This window comes from Rhodamnia argentea, chromosome 10 (assembly GCF_020921035.1).
Source record: "Rhodamnia argentea isolate NSW1041297 chromosome 10, ASM2092103v1, whole genome shotgun sequence".
NCBI lineage: Eukaryota > Viridiplantae > Streptophyta > Magnoliopsida > Myrtales > Myrtaceae > Rhodamnia > Rhodamnia argentea.
This window is the reverse complement of record NC_063159.1, coordinates 5,407,764-5,421,721: the sequence shown is the minus strand read 5'-3', so window position 1 is coordinate 5,421,721 and position 13,958 is coordinate 5,407,764. Positions and strand designations below refer to the sequence as shown.

The following is a 13,958-nucleotide window of genomic DNA, read 5'->3' as shown; positions in this document are numbered from 1 at the left end:
AATAAAAAAAACCAACCAATCATTCCAGTCAGAATCCACTCATCTTCATCTTCATCTTGGCAGAGTTCGGTTCCAACAAAATTCCTCATGCAAATATTCATCTTCGCTTGGCAGATTCTGAGAGGCTGCAAGGTTGCGTCCGACGTAGTTTTCATGAATGATCGATGTAATATTATATTTAAGCCTGTTGTTTTCAGTGTCGCTAGCATACCTGGAAGGATGACCAGTCTCATAAAACAGCTCTTGTCCTGAAAATTGAGGGAGAAAGTAAGAGCAAAGACAGCAGCGGTCAACACCGTTAGGGTATGTTTACGGTCAGTCAACGTGTTTTTGGAAGTAAATTATGTGGAAAATTCAACGATAAATTGACTCTAGGTGAAACTTCTAAAAAATTGAAAACCAATCTCGCCTTTGATTGGACCAAAAAAAAAAAAAATCTCGCCTTTGATTAGTCTTAGCTGGGTTTGGTATCATGACACCAATACCGCCAAGCCCAAAGGACACCATTCGGGGTCCAAAACGCGAGTCGCAATTTAGTCGGCGACGCTTCTATTGTATATTTTAACAAGATGGGCTTTCTTTTACCATGCTAGTATATTTCTAAAAAAGTTCAAAGGTAACACCGTTAATTTGAAGTCTTGTTGGTAACTTAATTTGCCCAAAACTTTGTTGTGATGACTTACACTTTTTTAATTTTTTTGTGGAGTTATGAACTTTTTCCGACAATTTGCAAAATATTGCTATTTTCGTTTCTTTTACCATTTTTTATTTATCTTTCTTAAGAACACTTTATACTTATCAACTCTCATGTAAATAAATTAGTTTTTATTTAGTGACATACAAACTTTTTTTTTTTTTTATGAAATTGTCTATAAGTTGTGATTTATCAATTCTCATTCGAATTAATTACTAACTCTTATCTATTTTTTAAATTGATCAATTTTTGTTATCTTTTACCAATTTTTATTTATTTTTTTAGAAAAAGCATTAAGGTGATAAACTCGTATATGAATTTACCAACCTTTGCTTGTGTGACTTACCATTGTTCTCCGAATAGGTTACCAATTAGTTTTGATTTAAAATTTTACATCCAAGTTGCTTATCAACATTTATTTAGTTTATCAAAAAATTACCAACTTCACAATTGATTTACCAACTTTTATTTGATTTGTTTAACACTCCATTAATTTACTAACTTATTTTTACAAATTTTTGACCTTATTTAGAGTGATTACCAACTTTTTTGGGATTAAACTACCAACTTGTTTTGCATTTCTAACTCTTAATTGAGTCGTTTATAAGAGTTTATTTTTTATTTTTTGCCAAAAATGGTGCACATGTAAGAGTAGGGTTAATTGTCCAAAAATTCCTAAATTTATTATATAATAATTAATTCAATCCTAAACCTTTTAATTATGCCAATTTAGCCTTAATCATTTTGACGATTTGCCAATGTAGTTAGTCCAGCCAATTTTGGTCGACCCAATGATGTGGATGCCGGCCATCTTATGTGCCACAATCACCACTGATGTGAATAATTTTTGCAAGTTTTTGAAAAAAATGTGAATTTTTTATTTCTTTTCCTTCTTTTTTTTCTTCTGTTCTTTTTCCCGAAAGGACCGATAGGGGTTGTCGAGGCCCAGGTGATGCCCTTGCCGGCCACTAGGTGAGGGTTGCGATGGACACAAAGTCCTTTGCCCGCAACCATCGAGGTTTATTGACCATCTCTGAAGCCTCATCAAGCCTAGAGAAGAAGAATAGTTAAAAAGAAAAAAGAAAATATAAAAAGGAAGAAAAATAGAAAATTGTGAAAATTCAGAATACTTTTTTATAAAATTGCAAGAATTTTTCATGTTAACATTGGTCATGCCATTTAGAATGGCTAGCATTCACATTATCAATTTCCAATCAAAATTAGCTAGAATTACTAAATTGGTAAACTGTCAAAAGATAAAAGAATAAATTGGCCAAATTGACAAGTTTATGATTGAATTGACTCACATACAATAAGTTAGGACTTTTTCATAAATTTTCTCTACAAGAGTTAATTAAGGCAAAAATTAGTTGATACTTTAATTTGACAAAATTCAGTAAGTCACTTTTATTTGGGTTAGCAAATTTATGTAAAATTTTTTTTTTTTTCTATTTTTTACTATACAAGCCAATTTCCTTTTTCACACTTGCCCACCCCACTACTTCCAAAGGTGGGGATTCGAATCCCCCACCTCACTCTTTCCAAATGAGAAGATGGCCACTCGGGCAATTCTCCTGTGGTTATTTATGTAAAAGTTAATAAATTCGAAGGGTTAGTAAGTTTTGCAAATAAATATCCCTAAGTTGGAAAAAGATGGTAAGTTGCAAACTACTGAAAAAAGTTGGCAAATTCATAAAATATTAATAAGTCACTCGCAACTTACTTGGATTAGTAAGTTACACGTCATTTTCTACCCACTTCTTTGACCGCAGGATTGACCATATATTTGCCGCGGCATTTAGGGGTAACCAAAAAAGCAGCACATCTTAGAATGCCTCATTTGTGAAAAAACTAAGCATAGAGAAAAGAATATCAAATATGTTCGGAAAAATGTTCTGGCTGTTTTTCATGGAAAATTTATTGGTATTTTGTATTCAGATTTTTGGGATTAGTAGGTAAACGCTCTTCTTGTATATGTGACAGAATCAGCGGAGATGTCAATCAATTAAGAAGCCATTGAATCCCCTAATCCAAATGATAAATTTTATTCAAAACACAATACAAATAAATATGAATCGCGTGAGAAATATAATTAAAGAAAAACAGTATTACCTGAAAAAAAATCACTTGAGAATGAATTTCAATTCGCTATTGTCTTTGGTGGTTAAACAACAATTTCAATTCAAATGATTAATATAAGGTTTTGATTAGTATATGAACTTTGGAACTAAAATTTTGGAATTATGGTACATGCATACTTATGACATAAAAACACCTTCGAACACAAATTCCTCCCGGTTGTCCCCAGTTGATAGAAGACTGTCCAAGAATGCAATCGAAGAGAACAGTCAATGCCTCATCACCACGAATCGCTTGCTGACGTGAAGACTCTTTTGACTTCTTGCTTCGTTTGTAGGCCATGCACAAGAATCTTCGTGTAGATGGTCCAAATGTCTACTCCAATATTAAAGGGGTAAATTAAGTTGGCAGATAAATATGGAAAGTTTTATAGAGCAAGTGGTAATTAATTGAGAAAGTTGAAAGGTGACTGGGGTTTTCCATCTTTCCAAGAGGATATTGCTGCCATGTAGAGAAACCAAACCATGACAAAGACCTAATCCCACAATTTTGAGGGTTGAGGACTCTTTTGGCTTCTAATCTTCGTTGGTAGTAGGCCAAGAAATGGGGAATTTGCATGTTTTTGCCCACAATACTTTGTGTTTCTTGTTGGACACTTGTTCTTAACTCATACTCATGATTCGTATAATAAATATATACATAACATGTACATTTGTGGGATGTTAGACAAAGACCCGCATCAATGAATTAATACGATTTAGAGTTGTCAAAAAACCAATTTAAATTTTTAGATGAACGTGGCTCCAACTAGATATTCTAAAGGTTTCAACCTTTGGGCTTTCTCGATGTTATCATCAAGTTTCCATTTGTTTAGTGGAAAATAAATGATTTAGAAAATATTTTCTTGAAAATAATTACTTGCATCACTTGAAATAATTAGTTGATAAAAAAATATTTTCATTATCAATGATATTTTATGTATGAACATTTTCATAAATGATAAAAATATTTTCTATCCATTTATTTTTGTAAGCAATACAAACTATCAATTTTAAGAAAGTATTTTTTAAATTATTTATTTTTTGTGAAACAAACACACTTTGAATATATCAAACTTCTATTGCACGTTCGAACATATCGCAGCTTTGCATTTATCACATGGTTGGGTTGAAAGCACAAAATGCATAATGCTATTTTTGACCCCGAAGAGCTATTCGGCCCCTTCATGTCAACCCTCTCATCTTGCGGAGTTTTGAGAGGCCAAGTTAGGGTAAAGGCCCAATGTTCAAATAGATCATGTCCTTTAGCTGAATGCAATAATGTTTAAGCCACGATGCAAACGTGATCATGTCATGCTACAGAAAATCAGGCACTTCCAAGAGTACCCTTTATTTGAAGCTACGGAATGTTTGATTCTAATTTATTCAAAGAGACATGTGGAATTAAATGTCCGATGAAGTAGGAATTATTATCCTTCTTTGGATGCTGTCCAATAATTAGGAAAAAATTTTAAATAAGGGCCCCAAGTGTTACTATTTTCTCAAATAAGGGCCTAAAATAGTCATTATTTCAAATAAAGGCATAAAGTACCCTCATTGTCTCAAATAGGGGCTTGAAGTAGCCATGCTTGTTTCAAATAAAGGCCTAACCTCCCCGGCCTGCCGGCCGGCTAAATATTCCGACCTATCGGAGGCATTTTTGTCATATATAATTTTAACCTAATTTTTAGTTAAATTAAATTAAAATTTATAAAAAAAATAATAAAAAAAAAGAAAACACAAATGGGAGGGGGCCACAGCCCTCCCACATGTGTGGCCGCCACCCCAACGCCGGTGGGGCGGCGGCGATGGCAAATGGGTTGCAAGGGAGGGCCAATGGCAAGTAAGGTCGCTAGCTCCAGCAACACCACTTGGCATCGCAATTGCCCTACCGACTTTGGGGCGGCACCCACAAGCGGGAGTAGGGGGCAACGATGGGCCGGCAACCCTCGACCAAAGGCGAGGGCCAATAGTTTTTCGGCAACTATTGCTGACCGGCCTAGGGCCACAACCCCCCAGGGCCACGAGGGCGACCCTCACCCAAGTTCGGGAGAGGGGTCGGGACCCTCCGGTTTTGGCGAGGGCCAATAGGCCCTCACCTTTGGTTGGGGGGGTTGTCGGCCTTCACCAAGGCTCCAACCCCAACCCCTAGCCACCGCCCCATCGACATTTGGGGGGCAACCATAGGCAGGCTGTGTTTCATTTTTTCTTCATTGTTTAGTTTTTTATATTTTTGAAAAAATTGAAAAAAGGACAAAACAAATAACAAAATACCAAATGTCCAAAATGACCCTACTAACTAATGAGTCAAGCCCTTTTTTTAGATTGATAAGGGCCTTAAGGCCACTTTAGGCTCTTATTTGAAATATTGTCCACTTCATGCTCTTATTTGAGATAATGAAGCCACTTTAGGCCCTTATTTGAAAATAAAGACATTTCGAGCCCTTTTTTGAAATTTTCCATAATAATTATCTTGTACTCCTCTCGCTTTCAAACTTCCCATTATTTGTGTGGTTTCATCAACAAGACGTAGTCCGCTGTATGATTTGTTAAGAAAGTCCAAATCTTGATCAACCGGTCAAATTTGGATAAAAGAAACCATCACATATCTAGTGCCCCTTTGTTTCTTTTTTTTTTTTTTACCATACATAAAGCCCCTTTCTTGATAATCTTTGTGCGGTCAAACCAGGATAGCTATCCAACCAAATCAAAACAAATCTTAACATATATATCCATATGCCCTTCAATAAATTCTTTTGGATATTTTTCTTACGGTAGCAAGTCGATTTCTATCTCTCACTGAGTCAAGGCTTCTCTGGGTTAAGCTTCGACACATAAACGCCGCTTTTTACAAGCTAGAGGCACAGCTAGAAAAACACTAAGTCCAATAATAACGGGTAGGAGCAGAGAAGAAAAAAAAACGCGAAGTGAAGCAAAAACCCTAAATTACTAAACGTTAGGTTATGTATTTCACGAGTACGGATTGTTTTGAGATGAAGACTGTATTTGGTTGAAGAGAAAATTACTCGTGGCTATGTTTTTCACGAGTACGAATTGTTTTGAGATGAACACTGTATTTGGTTAACAGTTACCGGCTTGTTCTTGGAATCAGTCCCTCTCATTTCAGATGAACATGTCTCTTCAGCATCTTCTTTTCTCATTCACATACCAGTTTTTTGTCTAGTTTGCTCTCAAGTACATGGTCAGACTAATTAATCATTGAGATTACAATTCAAAGATAGACAAAGCACTAGTTTAAAAAAATGCCGAAATCATTCGATTGTCCGTCCAGGCGATCTTTACAACGAATTCCCTAACTACCAATTTCAATTAATTTCCTTTTGTCTATAAACATCTTGCTGCAATTTGCTTCTATGAGCACGCTTTGGGAGGAAAACTTGTCTACCGTCTCTTGGGTCTGTATTCCCAGGTAGAAAATCTGACCATTTCATGTCCTTTCCATTCCAGGACCATCTGATTCTCTTGTTCTCCAAGCCTCACCTCATAAGATGTCTTCCCTCTCAGCATTTCCTGGGCTTCCGCAACACTCGCTCTGCCTACTGGCAACCGGTCTAGGCCTTGCGCGACCGGGGCATTTGTGACGTTTCTTGTTTCGCCCCATCTATCGAGCCACGAAAGAGACGAGATGAATGGCGCAATGAAGAGAGTCTCCATGGCAATTCGTGACTCCAAAAGCTGAGGAGGAAAATCTGACTGCATCGACTCTAAGATTGAGTGACATCGCCCCAATGAATGGTCAAAAAACTCCCCGAAGGTCGAGCAGTTGTTGAGCTTCTCGAATCCGTTTCCATCGCTGAAAGTTATGATCCCTGCGGGACGACCGAACCGATCAGCACCATGGGCCAAATATTCCTTGGCCACTCTGAAGAAATCATTCACTCTTCTACTTGTAGTAGTCCTTCCCATGTGAGGCAATCCCAACATGCAATTGAAGACCATCCACTCTTTGCTAGTGTCTCCTTCATTCCTCTTCCTAAGCTCGTTCACTAGATTTGCATTGTTCATGCTATCAACCTCCAATTTCACGCCGAATGATCGAGCGTGATCGAGAAGCCGCTTCTTTGTATCGTCGACATTCCAGTTCAATTGAGCATCATGGCCACAATCTTCTTCACAAGTCAACAATGTGAGCTTCAACATTTTGTTCCTCCAGGCAACGGCCTCGATTACCGGCGGCCATTGGATACCTTCTCCCATGTCGAAATCCACGACATGGATTGTCTCTGCCTCCTTAGGCATCGCCTTGAGTAAGGCTGAGTTCGCCGCGAAGTGAGCGAACCTCCCGTAGGGAAACGCCTGGTAAAATGCGAGGAAAGATGCCTCAAGGTTCTTGCACAACTCGCGTCTCAAGTGACTGCTCCGGTCCTCATGAGTTTGGCACAAATAGAAGGCAAGCCGCTCCAGCACCTCACCCAGAGGGCTCGATTTCTCGGCTATGCGCCTCGAGATGACCTCCATGAGTTCCTTTTGCTCATTATCCCCAGCCTGGCCATAGGCCTCGAGCAGGTGCTGGAGGCCGAGCAAGTTGTCAATTTCCATTTCTTCGGTGGGCAAGGTCCAGGGCAACCACCTTGCTGCAGACACGCCCACCGAATTAGACTCTTCCGACTTCGACATGGACAAAGTGCTTGGGCTCCATGTCTCGGTCGTCATCTGTTGCAAAGCGAAACTCCCATCACTCATCTCCGAATAATCACAAGTGTTCTCAGGTTCATCACCGTTCAAGAAGGCCTCCAATCCTTCGAAATCCATGGCGAAATCCTCGAGTTCATACCCGATTCCCAACGATGCATCAAAAGCAGTAGGCATGCCGAATTGGGCGACCGGATTGCCAGTCGTGTCGCTAATCGGCGAAGGTATCACACCATATTCACCAACATGGAACTCAAAATTGGAGTTGTAGTTTCCAAGTGGATCGATCGTTGAATCAGTGAGATCATGATAGGGCCAGGAAATGGGAGGGAACTCGGACTGCATCATCATCATCTTTCAGGAAGGTCTTACCTTGTTTTAGGTGAAGAGATGGAGATCTGGTTGAAGTTGATTAGATGATAAAGATGAGGACGATTTATATAAGGTCTATGATTAAGCAATTGAAGAGAAAGAGACAAAATATAAAATAAAACCAACCAATCATTCTCAGTCTTTCATGAATTTTCTATCAGAGTTTGGTTCCAACAAAGTTCCTCATACAAATCTTCATCTTCGCTTGGCAGATTCTGAGAGGTTGCGAGGTCGCGTCCGATGTAGTTTTCACGAATGATCGATGTAATATTATATTTAAGCCTGTTGTTTTCAGTGTCGCCAGCATAGCATACTTGGAAGGATGACGAGTCTTATAAAACAGGTCTTGTCCAGAAAATTACGCGAGAAAATGAGAGCAAATACAGCAGCGGTCAACACCGTCAGGGAATGTTTACGTGTTTTGGAAGTAAATATATGTGGGAAATTCAACAATAAGTTGACTCGTGGTGAAACTTCAAAAGAGTTCAAAACTAATCTCGTCCTTGATTAGTCTAAGCTGGGTTTGGTATCGTAGCACCAATATCGCCAAGCACAAAGGACACTATTCAGGTCCAAAACACGAGTCGCAATTTGGTCGACGACGCTTCTATTGTTTCGTTTAAAAATATATCTAAAAAAGTTTGTAGGTCTTAAAACACAAGTGATTAGAAGTATTTTCGGTGACTTAATTTCCCGAAAACTTTGTAGCGATAACTTACAAATATTTTTGTGAAGTTACCAACTTTGTCCGACAATTTGCAAATTAGCGGTATTTTCGTTTCTTTCACCATTGTTTATTTATCTTTCTTACAAACACTTTATACTTACCAACTCTCTTGTAAATAAAATTAGTTTTTATTTGGTCACACACCGACTCTTTCCCGCTTAAATTGTCAATACATTTTGAATTACCAATTCTTATTTGAATCAATTTCTAACTCTTATCTATTTTTTTAACTAATAAACTTTTGTTACCTTTTATCAACTTTTATTTATTTTTCTTACAAGAGGTCATAAACTCATATATGAATTTACCGACCTTTGCTTGTGTGACTGACCATCATTCTCCGAATAGGTTACCAACTAGTTTTGATTTCAATTTTTGCATTATAGTTGCTTATCGGCATTTATTTGGTTTATCATAATATTACCAACTTCACCATAGAGTTACCAACTTTTATTTGACTAGCTTAACAGTCCATTAATTTACTCTCATTTTATAAATTTTGGACCTTATTTAGAGTGATTACCAACTTTTCTGTTATTAAACTACCAACCTGTTTTGCGTTACTAACTCTTAATTGAGTCATTTATAGGCATTTATTTTTTCGCCACAAATGGTATACACGTAAGAGTTGAGATAATTATCCAAAAATCCTAAATCTATTATATGATGGTTAATTTGATCATATACCATTTAATTATGCTAATTTAGTCCTGAATCTTTTGACAATTTGCTAATTTAATTAGTCCAACCAATTTTGGCCAAAACCAATGATGTGAACGATGCCAGTCATCTTATGTGGTACAGCCAACACCGATATGGATAAGTTTTGCAAGTTTTTTAAAACAAAATTATAAATTTTTTTAATTTTTTATCTTTTCTTTCTTTTCCTTTTTTTTCTATTTTTTTTTACTGCTCTTTCCCCCTGGGTTTGGGGGGTGGTAGTGGTGGTGGTGGTGGTGGTGGTGGTTGGTTGCAGGCGGTGGTTGTCAAGGCCTCGGTGATGCCCTCGCCGGCAACTAGGAGAGGGTTGTGACGGCCACAACGTCCCTCACCCGCAACCGTCGAGGTTCGTTGGCCATCTCCGAGGCCTCATCAAGTGGGGAAGAAGAATAGTTAAAAAGAAAAAAGAAAAGGAAAATGTAAAAAGGAAGAAAATAAAGAATTATGAGAATTCAGAATACCTTTTATAAAAATGAAATTATTTTCCACATTAACATGAGACGTACCACTTAGAGCATATGTCGTCCACATCCTCATTTCCTCCAAAATTGACTAGAATGGCTATGCAAATTGTCAAAAGATAAACAAATAAATTAGCATAATTGAAAAGATTTAAGATTGAATTGACTCTCATTTAATAAATTTAAGACTTTTTATATAATTTTCTCTATAAGAGATAGTTGAGACAAAAATTAGTTAGTACTTTAATCTGACAAAAGTTCGTAAGCCACTTTTATTTAGGTTAGTAAATTTATGTACAAGTTAATAAATTTGAAGTTTAGAAAGTTATGCAAATTAATATCTCTAAGTTTCGATAATATATATATATACAAGTTGACGGAAAAAGCTGTAATTTGCAAACTACAGCAAAAAGTTTGTAAATTCATAAAATATTAATAGGTCACTCGCAACTTACTTGGAAAAATAAGTTACCCGTCATTTTATTTATAGACGTTTTTCCTTCACTCACCAACAATTATTGAACTATTACTGGAGCGGAAAACGATTAGTTTTTGGACTCAAGACAATGGAATTCTGCCCCCGTATTTGACCGCAAGGTTAACCAAACAAGAAGCGTGCTCTTCTTATATTGTCTCATTTGTGAAAAATCTTAGTATAGAGAAACGAATATAAAAAATGTTTGGAGAAATGATTTTGGTAGTTTTTCATGAAAAATTTATTGGAGATTTTGTATTCAGATTTTTTGGGATGAGTAGGTAAATGTTCTTCTTGTGTATGCGACAGAGTCTTACCCAAAAAATCACTTAGAGAGTGAATTTCAATTCAATTATTGTCTTTGGTGTCTAGACAAGAATTCTAATTCATATGATTAATATTAGGTAGTGATTATTGTATTACCTTTGGAACTAAAATTTTGGAATTATGGAACATGTATACCTATAAAAATACCTTCGAACACAAACTCAGTTGATAGATGACTGTCCAAGAATGCAATCGAAGAAAACAGTGAATGCTCCATCACGAATAATCGATGTAACATTATATTTAAGTCTGTTGTTTTCAGTGTCGCTAGCATGGCATGCTTGGGAGGAATACGAGTCCTAATGAAACTGCTCTTGTCCTGTAAACTTACGTGAGAAAATGAGAGCAAACACAGCTGCTGTCAACCCCGTTACTAGGGAATATTTACAGCCAGTTAACGTGTTCTGGAAGTAAAAATATGTGGGAAATTCAACAATAAATTGACTCGAAGTGACACTTTTAAAAATTCGAAACCAAGCTCTTCTTTGATTAGTGGAGCTAGGATTGGTACTGTCACACCAATACTGCCAAGCACAAAGGACACCATGCAGGTCCAAAACACAAGTCTCAATTTGGTCGACGACGCTTCTATTGTTTCGTTTAAAAAGATGGGCTTTCTTTTACCGTGCTAGTAGATTTTTACAAATGTTTTAGGTTTTGAAACACCGTTGATTAGAAGTATTACCGGTGATTTGGTTTCCCAAAAATTTCGTTGCGATAACTTACAAATGTTTTTGTGAAGTTACCAACCTTTTCTGACAATTTGCAAATTATTGGTATTTTCGTTTCTTTTACGGTTTTTGTTTATTTTTCTTACCAACACTTTATACTTAACATCTCTCATGTAAATAAATTGGCCTTTGTTTAGTGACACACCAACTTTTTTTTATTAGATTGTCAATAAGTTTTGGATTACTAATTCTCAATTGAGTTAATTACTAACTTTTATTTGATTTTATTTAATTTATATACTTGTTTATCTTTTATCAACTTTTATTTATTTTTCTTACAAAACCCATTAAATTTTACCGACCTTTGCTTATTTGACTTACCATTGTTTCTCCAAATAAGTTATTAACTAGTTTTAATATAACAATTTATATTTGAATTGATTACCACCATTTATAATGTTTATCATAAAATTACCAACTTCACTATAGAGTTGTCAACTTTTTTTACTTGCTCAACACTCGATTAATTTACTAACTCTTTTTATAAAATTTTGACCTTATTAAAGTGAATACCAACTTTTCTCCGATTAAATTACCAACCTATTTTGCATTACTAACTCTTATTTGAGTCTTTTATAGGCTTTTATTTTTTTTAACATGAGTATGGTATACATATAGGATTTGAGATAATTGTCCAAAAATTCTTGAACTTATTGTACGACAACTCATTCTATCATAAACCTTTTAATTTAGTCAACTTAATCTTTAACCTTTTTATGACTCTCCAATTTAGATCTTCCAGCCAAATTTTTCCAAAAATCGATGATGTGGACACCGCCATCTTACGTGGCACCACCAGAATTGACATAAATATTTTTAAAAAAAATTTAAAAATATAAATCCTAAATTTATTTTTTTTTTTATTTTGTCTTTCTTTTCCTTCTTTTCTATTTTTTATTACTATTTTTTTTTTCCTGAAGGACCGGTAGGGGTCACCGTGGACCCGTCGGCCCTTTGGGAAGAAGAACATTAAAAAGTAAAAAGAAAAGGAAAAACATAAAAAAGGAGAAAATAAAAAATTTAGAAATTTTTAAAAATTGCAAAAATTTTCCACATCAGCACTAGCTATATGACTTAAAACCGTCGGCGACCACGTCATCAATTTTTAGTCCGGAATGACTAAATTGATAAATTGTCAAAAGATTTAAGATTGTAAATGAATTAGTTGTTGGGCTCAAGACAATGGAATTCTGCCCTCGTCATTGACCGCAAGGTTGACCGTACATTGGCCGAGGCATTTAGGGTTGCCCAAAAGAGATGCTCGTCTTAGAATGTCTCATTAGTGAAAAAACTTAGTATAGAGAAAAAGAAAATCAAATATGTTCAGTGAAATGATTTTGGGTAGTTTTTCATGGACAAATTATTGAAGATTTTGTGTTCAAACTTTAGGCATTAGAAGGCAAATGTTCTTCTTGCATATGTGACAAAGTCGGCTGAGGTCAAGCAATTAGGAAGCCACTGAATCCTCCAATCCAAATAGTAAATTTTCCTCAAAACGCAGTATGAATGACTATGGACCGCATGAGAAATTCATATGGTTAAAGAAAAATGATCTTACCAAAAAAAATTCACTTGAGAGTGAATTTCAATTCGTCTATTGTCTTCTGTGTGTTGACAAGAATATCAAATCATACGATTGTTTTAAGGTAGTAATTATTATATCAACTTTGGAACTAAAATTTTTGGAACTATGGAACGTGCATACCTACGCTATAAAAATACCTTCGAATGCAAATTCCTCCCAGTTGTCCTCAGTTGATAGAAGACTTTCCAAGAATGCAATCGAAGAAAACAGTCCATGCTTCCTCACCGCAAATTACTTACTGACTTGAGGACTCTTTTGACTTCTTGCTTCGTTTGCAGGCCATGCACAAGAATTTTCCTGTGGAATCAGATGGTCCAAATGTCTACGCCAATATAAAATTGGTAAATTAAGTTGGCAGATAAATATGGAATTTTTTAGAGCAAGTGGTAATTAACTGAGAAAGTACAAAGTTGACAAAGACCTAATCCTATAATTTTGGGGTTGAGGGCTCTTTCGGCTTCTTTCCTTGTTGGTTTCCAGGCCATAAAATTGGGGATTTGCATGCTTTTGCCAACATTAACTTTGTGTTTCTTGTTGGACGCTTGTTCTTAACTCATATACGTGATTCGTAAAATAAATATATACATACACATACATATGCTGGACGTTAGACGAAGCCCCGCATCAAATAATACTTTGTGTAGTCAACTTTTCAATTTAAATTTTCAAATGAATGTGACTCCGACTAGACATTCTAAAGGTCTCAAGATCTCGACTTTCTCTAGATGTTATCCTCAAGTTTCGGTTTGTTTTGTGAAAAAGTAATTATTTAAAAAATATTTTCTCAAAAATGATCGATTGCGTCGTTTGAAATAACTAGTCGATAAAAAATATTTTTATTATCTAATAATTTATGTCTAAATATTTTTATGGGCAATGAAAAATTTACCAGTCATTCCTATTTGTAAGCGACGCGAGCGATCATTTTTAAGGGAATATTTTCCTGATCATTTATTTTGTGTGAAACACGTGCACTCTAAAGATATCGAACTTCTATTGTTCATCTGAATGTACCAGAGTTTTGCACGGTTTGTTCGAGAGTGCAAAATGTATAATGCTATTTTCGACCCCGAGGAGTTCTTCGGCCCCTTTACAT

General features: G+C 36.0%; 1 protein-coding gene across 1 annotated transcript; it reads right to left on the bottom strand.

The window, feature by feature from the left end:
- Positions 1-6,213: 6,213 nt before the first annotated feature.
- On the bottom strand, positions 6,214-7,818 carry LOC115749256 (protein NODULATION SIGNALING PATHWAY 2-like). The gene has a single exon (XM_030685995.2). The coding sequence runs from the start codon at positions 7,816-7,818 to the stop codon at positions 6,214-6,216; it is 1,605 nt and encodes a 534-aa protein (XP_030541855.2).
- Positions 7,819-13,958: the final 6,140 nt, after the last annotated feature.

What these genes read in the sequence shown, in the direction of transcription:
- LOC115749256 (XM_030685995.2), bottom strand. Translation starts at nt 7,818, where the DNA reads ATGATGATGATGCAGTCCGAGTTCCCTCCCATTTCCTGGCCCTATCAT.